The sequence below is a fragment of the Castanea sativa genome, chromosome 3 (genome assembly GCF_040712315.1).
Source record: "Castanea sativa cultivar Marrone di Chiusa Pesio chromosome 3, ASM4071231v1".
NCBI lineage: Eukaryota > Viridiplantae > Streptophyta > Magnoliopsida > Fagales > Fagaceae > Castanea > Castanea sativa.
Window position 1 is genome coordinate 5,701,109 of NC_134015.1, and position 7,581 is coordinate 5,708,689.

At 37.0% G+C, this 7,581-nt stretch overlaps 1 protein-coding gene across 2 annotated transcripts; it reads left to right on the top strand.

Moving 5' to 3' along the window:
- Positions 1–447: 447 nt before the first annotated feature.
- LOC142626908 (uncharacterized) lies at positions 448–7,254 on the top strand. 2 transcript variants are annotated; one of them, XR_012842685.1, is made up of 8 exons: positions 448–1,724; positions 2,193–2,345; positions 2,559–2,600; positions 2,814–2,894; positions 2,999–3,118; positions 5,344–5,448; positions 5,565–5,740; positions 6,931–7,254. XR_012842685.1 is itself a non-coding variant. In XM_075800629.1 (7 exons), the coding sequence occupies exons 1-7, from the start codon at positions 579–581 to the stop codon at positions 7,045–7,047; spliced, it is 1,764 nt and encodes a 587-aa protein (XP_075656744.1). In that variant the 5' UTR covers positions 448–578; the 3' UTR covers positions 7,048–7,254. The 2 variants fall into 2 exon arrangements, 1 of the variants encoding a protein (XP_075656744.1); XM_075800629.1 differs by lacking the exon at positions 5,565–5,740.
- Positions 7,255–7,581: the final 327 nt, after the last annotated feature.

The window sequence follows — 7,581 nt, forward strand, 5'->3', positions numbered from 1 at the left end:
TATAGTTTTCCTATTAATACGAAATAAATAAACAAAAATGGTTGATTCCACAATCGCAGTATGTTAGAATCAACAACCAAATTTTGCATCGAATTCAATTTCCACAGCTTGCAAATCTAAAAGAAACGCAGAGGTTGATGCCCATTGCCATCTTCTCTCACTGCCCAAACCTCCGCACCGACACTTTATGTATGTACGTACGTACAGTTTGTATAAACTCGTTTCTTGCATTGTGTCTTTGCTGCTTGCATCACATCACTGACTGATACTAGGATTCATGTTTCCTTAAACAGATAGAAATCGTGTTTCCTCAAAAAATCTAAAACATTAGTAATAGATTCCACTAGTTTCCAACTCTGAAAAAAAAAGATATAATGTTTTTTGGGATCAAAACATTTGATTCCTAAGTAATCTTGCTCCAATCATAATTTGCCACACGATCTTAGTATTATTTCAGTTGTATAACATGTAAGAGAAAAGATAACGTTTTCACATCAAAGTTGCAACCTTTCTGAACTCTTTTGCAAGCAAATCTCTTCCTTTATAAAGTTTGTAAAACCTCAACAAGCATCACTTTGATGAGTTTGATTCATAACAAAGACATGGCCACCACTCGTCCAAATTCACCACCACCCTCTTCTCTCTTTGCGTCCATAGATATGGGCACGAACTCCTTCAAGCTTCTCATAGTTCGTGCCAACCCATCTGGCCAATTCCTCACACTGAACCACCGCAAAGAACCTGTCCTCCTTGGCCTTAACTCAACCCCAACAAACCCTTTTGCTATCTCCAACCAATCCCACCTCCTAGCCCTCCAAACCCTCCAAAACTTCCAAAACCTTTTGCTTTCCCACCAAGTAATTCCTGACCACACTCGTTGTGTTGCCACTGCTGCAATACGTGAGGCAACAAATGGGAATGAACTTGTTGAGTGTGTCAAGGAAAAGGTTGGTCTTGAAGTTGAGGTTTTGTCCGGTGAAGAGGAAGCCAGGCTTGTGTACAAGGGTGTGCTTCAGTTTCTGCCACTTGTTTATGAGAAATTGGTGTTGGTTATAGATATTGGAGGTGGGTCCACTGAGTTTGTTGTTGGGAAGGGAGGGAAAGTTTGTTTTGGGGCTTCATTGAAGTTGGGGCATGTGAATTTAACTGAAAAGTTTGTGAAACATGGCGATCATAATGTTGGGGACATGAGGGAGTTTATTAGGTTGGTTATAGAAGAATCTGGGGTGGTTGAGAGAATCAAGGAGTTTGGGGGGGTTGAGATGGTAGTAGGGTGTTCTGGTACAATTCGTGCAGTTGAGAAGGCAGTGTTTTATGGATATGCTAAAAGTGAAATGTTTGAGAATGACGATGTGGTTTTGTTTGAGGAGTGGAAGAGGCATTGGAGGTTTAGTAGAAGGGAATTGAGGGGTGTGGTTGAGAGGTTATGTGATGGGAGGGAGGGAGAGAAGGCAAGGAGAGATAAGTTCTTTAATAGGCGGTCAGAGTTTATTGTGGCTGGGGCTGTGTTGTTGGAGGAGATATTTGAGGTGATTGGGATTGAGGATATGGAGGTTTCTGGGTATGCATTAGGGGAGGGTGTTATTGCTGAGAGTTTGGGTAAGGTGTATGGTGGTTATGATTTGAATGCCAATGTGAGGTGGAGGTCCGTTGTGCAGCTTGCAATGAGGTTTAATAGCAAGAAGAGCATGAGAGTAGCTGCTCAGTGTGCTGGCATTGCAAAGGTATACTGAATTTTCTTGTTTTTGTTTCTTTATGAGGTACTTGCTGAAATCTATGTTATACCAGGTATAACGCCTGTTTGGTATTGCTGTAGGTAGTAAAACTTTAGTTGTAAGGCTTTTAAGTTGGAGAAGCTTAACTGAAAAGAGCTATAGCATTTTGAGCTTTTGGCAAATTACAGTGAATAGTGCTTTAAAGTTATGGATTTATAAAGCATGAACAGGAAATTGTAGAGCTTTTAACTAAAAGCTCTAAATCTCCTTTTTTTTTTTTTTGGTTGTACTTATTGAACCTAATGAGATTGTGGTGATTACCATGTGTCTTGTACTTATTTTTGCACATTAGGATTTGATTTACAATTCAAGAAGTTGAACCTAGTGAGATACATAACATTTATACGGTTTTTCATAGACATTATGATATAGAACTGCTTAAAGACATCCAATGATATTAACTAAATGATTGTCCAGGTGATTTTTGAAGGCTTGAGAGAATGTGAAGAGATTGCTGCCTCCTTGAATGAAAGGGATCTTGAATACCTTGAAGCTGCCTGTTTGCTTCACAGTGTTGGGCTTTTCATGGGAAAAAAGGGTTACCATAAGCAGACTTATCGAATAATCATGGTATGCCTTTTCGTCCTTTAGTTTCGTGTTCCATGATAGTCTTGCATACATGCAAATGAGAGACTTTAGATGGCTATTGAAGAAATCATATATGCTTTGAGATCTTTGAAAGTTGACAATTTGTCATCTCTAAAACATTTCAGTATCTTGTATGGCATAAATAAAATTATTCTTCTGTTTATTAATCTTTGATCATTTTTATCTTTTCCTTAGGATGGTGGTCATCTTTATGGTTATAGTACTGAGGAGGTCAAGGTATGTTGACCATCTATTACTATTAGTTCTGCTCTGTCCTTAATGATGCATATTTTTAGTGTTCTTTGTGCTACCCCTGGGCCTTGCCTCTGGTGGTGAAGGGTGGATTGGAATTGATATAGGTCCATGTTTGTACTCAAACTCAACTCAGCTGAGCCTTAATCCTTAAGGAATAAATAGACTCTGTAATGATAATGATTAGTACATCTGCAGTTAATGGCTCTACTCGCAAGACATCACAGAAAGAAATTCCCAAAATCTGATCATGCTTCTTTAATAGCATTCACTAACGAGGTATCTCACTCTATATATTCAGTTAATTATAGTCATTTTTCCTAGTCCTATGCAGGAAAGAACAGTTTACATTCCTCCCTACCTTTTTCTTCTATTATTTTCAGGTAAAGCGGAAATTTCGATCTCTTTGTGCAATTGTACGAATTTCTGTAGCATTGCAGCAGCATCAATGCATTAACATTCAAGAAATGGTCTTTTCAATTTCACATGAAGGTTTCAAGTTGGTATGTGCCAGTCTGAATGCCACCTAGCTAATCATTTAGTTTTGTAGTCTAATGAGAAGTTGCTTGATAAGGTCTATTCTATGAAGCTTATGGAATGAGTTGTTTTTCTGCTCTTAGAAAGCACCAATTTAGAACATAAAAAGTGGAGTAAAATAAATCTGGTTATGAATGGGAAGTGAATCGTCACATAAAGCTTATGTTGCAGATTGTTTTGCTGTTCTTCTTTTTTCTTTTATTTTTTATTTTATTTTTATGTTAAGTAATAATGCATTATTGAAAGTTAAACGAAAGTGATCCCAAGTACACAGGAAGTGTACCAAGGATGCAACAAAGTTTCAACTAAAACTACATAAATCTAAAAAATCATCTAAGGTAGAAAAATAATTGTAAAAGATACAATTTTAGCTACACAGACAAACACTCAATCCAATCAAAAGTACGAAGACTCCTCTCCTTCCAAATGATCAACATAACCCAATAAGGCATGGCTCCCCACACATCAATAGAATGATGGTTACCAAAGCCCCCCCTTCCAGCACTCCATCAACTCCACCACCCTTTTCGGCATAATTCAATCCACACTAAAAGAAAAAACACCATAGACCATAGATCGTGTGCAATGTCACAATGAAGCAACATACAGTCGGTGGTCTCCCCACTGTGCTTACACATTCAACACCAATCAACAAGGCATCTATTCTGCTTCTGAAGATTCTTTATGGTAAGAATTTGTCCCCGAACTGCAGGCCATGTGAAAAAAGCTACCTTAGAAGGAATCTTATCCTTCCAAATGGTTTTACACAAAAAATAAGGGGAGTGACCTGTAATAAGAGCTTCATAGTAGGACTTAAGCTCAAATAAACCACCCCTAGTAGGGGTCCCAAACATGTGGTCTTCCTTAGCCCTTGTAACTTTAAAGGAATACGGAAGACAAAGAAATGATTGCAAAATCCCAACCTCCCAATTATTAACAGATCTAGTGAACAAAATATCCCATTGAAGAACCCCAGAATTCCAATTCGTATTTTCTGCCATGAACGCCTCCTTATTTCTGGCTATATGGTACAACATCGGAAAAGCATCCTTCAGGATCGTATCTCCACACCATAAGCCGGAAACGAACTCTAGGACCATCACCCAAACCAAACTTGACATACCATAAAAGCCTCCCCACCCTTTTTTAATATACTTCCAAAGGAACACTCCATATGGTCCCTTAAGCACACAGGGAGTCCAGTCACCCAATATACACCCATACTTCGTAGCCATAACACTTCTCTATAAAGAATTAGTTTCAGTGGCATACCACCAAAGCCAGTTCCCCAACAATGCATTATTAAAATGTACAAGGCTTCAAATTCCCAAACAATCATATCGGATTGGCTCACATACAGTCTTCTAGTTTACCAAATGAATCTTGACACCATTCACTAACCCTCCCCACAGAAAATACTATTGAAACTTCTCAAGATGATGAGTTACACATACCGTGGTGGGAAATAAAGAAAGAGAATAGGTATGTAAGTGCTCCCTCCTTTGCTCTCTTTCTCTCTCTAGTTTTTATGGTTTCAGGGTGAAATATGGAGTTTCTGTTTTTTGCCAGTGATGAACTACTTGGTGAAATCCATCTTATCACACAAAGTCTGCTTTTTCTTGGACACTGTCATTACACTTTATTAGTTCTATGTGTTACATAGATATAGGTATACCATTGTGACACCTCATTCTCTCATAAGAATGGATGAAGGGTGAGGTCATGGGTTCAAAATTCATTTTGTGTGTCTCTAACTTACCAATAAAAAAAATTTGGAGTTTTTCTTCAGTTATTGAGCCTCCCAAAATTGTGATTTGTCCCTACAACAATATCAAGTATTGTATTGCTCTAGATAAATCAGGTACGTATGGAAATCCCACTTTCCAAGGACACTTCCATTAAATGTTAGGGATTCATAATCTTTTCATGTTCGAAAACCATTAATTTCAGGCAAGTAGTATTTTCTTGTTAAATTTCATTTTGTGATCCTTTGATAGATATACTACCACTCTTGCCTAAATCGACCTTGGTTGATGTAACTGGACTGACTTGGAAATCTTTCAATCTATGATGTGAAGTTGGGCTTTTATAATACTTATTTTTTCTTTAAGTACCATATGGCAAAGGCAAGTTGTTAGCCTGTTTGCATTTGGTCTCACTCACTTTGCATCGTCCTGGGGCGCATTTACAGGAAATAGGTAATTCAAAAGATCAAAACTTGCTGCCTGCTACTGCACAACCTTTAGCTGTTGACACTGTGGCAGAGTTAGGGAAAGAGTTGGAAAACTTTAAAAAGGTAGATTTTCTTACCTGCTCGCTTGATTTTGATTTAATTTTTTGGTAGATATTTTCATGAATGTGGGTTAAATTGCAAAGTTTATGTCTTTAACATCTATTTTTATATGCATTTAGGTATTTCAGCAAGATTTGTCTGTAGTTGTTCATTCAAGCACTTCAGAATCATAGCAGTAATAGGAAGACTTGCACCGGTGGCATTATCACTCTATTCTGCTACTAAAAATCATACAAACCATTTACTGGGTTCCATTAGGGGTTCCATGCTGTTGCCTTGAAATCAGCAGTATCTGGTATGTAGGACCTATTGTTCTTCACATGATGTATTCTCATGTAGCATTTAATGATAATTGATAATTTATCCATTGCTTACAATATTCTAATCTAATAGTACACTGCTCATTTTGATTGATATTGTGATTTGTGCACATTTGAACTATGGAAGGATTGTTGTGTTGCTCAAGTAGAACAAACACTCTAAATAGACCCTTGGCAGAAAGATATTGGAAATGAATATCGGTGTCAAATTTATTGCCTTTTGTCCTCATAACACAGTTCAAGTGAAAGAATGCATGAACTTGATAAATGGAAGGTATAATGCATAAATCTTGCGTGAGTAGGTATTTTGCACTTCTCCACAATGCAGAAAGTTAAACTGCTCTAGTTGTGTTTAATTACCGGAAAAGTAAGATTTTGAGTCTTCTGAAACTTATCTTTCACATTGTCTTGGATTTCAAGGATGGAAACACTCTCCTCAACAGCTGAATTAAGCCAATCACATTGGCATCATTTGAGTGGAGATTTAATAGTGCGTGTAGTAAATACATAAGATTTTCTTTTCCTTTATTTTTACTGCCTCTCTCTGTGCTTATTGCCTTGTACCATCTTACCTAAATAATAGACATAGCATTAGATGGGGAATCAGGATGTTAACCGCACTTAATTGCCAATTGGACAATAATAATCTTTTGATCTTTGCATACAGTTTCATATTATGATAATCTTATATCTACATTTTTTTCACTCTTGCACCCTGGTACCATTCGATATGGTCCAGGTCAGGCAAGGAATTTAGTTGGTTTTTAAGTGGAGACCGCTAATAAACTGAAGCCAGTGTTGACCCAAACTATTTGTAATGCCAAGAGCCTTGTAGCTCCACAAGCACTTACTGGTATTTCTCATGGAGATGTTAAGCATTCCAATCCTTACTCTCCCAACTATTGAATTGTCAAAATCTGAATAACATCTATTGTATCTAAATTCTGCCTCAATTAAAAGCTGCTTGTCTAAGAAGAAGCCTCACTGTGATGTTTGAAATGCCATGACTAGGGTATATTGTACTTCAGAGTTGCATCCTTGGCACAACCTTTGAAGGAATCATTGCTTTTTATGTTATTGATAGGGAAAAGCATAAAGGTTATTTGCAAATTTAGTATATTGGTTTTCATTACAATTACTTATAGTGCTTTTGTTTTTCTTGTAGATTTCAGAGTATCCACCTCAAATTATGTTGAAAGATGCACAATATGACAGTTTGGTGCTTCTTAGAAGAAAACTGAAAGGTTCTGATACAGGAGATTTGTCAACATCTCATGCATGAGCTGAAATTATTAGGCAGCAGTTGCAACTAGATGGAAAAGGATCATTTTTGTTTAAAATGGATTCTTTTCCTAGTTCAAATAAATATTACGAATTTAAAGGTGTACAAACTCTCAAGTCATTGTAAATTTTAAATGACGTGACAGTGTGCACACTATTCGATTTAGAAAATAAAATATGAAGTCTGAAATGGATGGAATTGAAAGGATCTTATTCCCCAAGGGATGAAATTGGTACCCATAAAAGGAGAATTGATGTGTATTCTATTGTATTGAGCATAATAATATATATAGTGAGAGGTCTATGTATTTGGACATAGAATCTTAGGATTGCTAGAACTCAACTAGTATTTACTAGCATTAGGGTACAATGGGTTTAAGCCCACATGTGGACTTGGGCCAATGTAACTATGAGATGTACAATCAAACAGTAACCAAAAGCCCCTTCTCTCTCATTTTATTTCTTAGAAATTTCTTTCTTGCCATATGTTGATGTGGGCATATTTTAAAGTTCACTAAGCATCATTTACAATTGA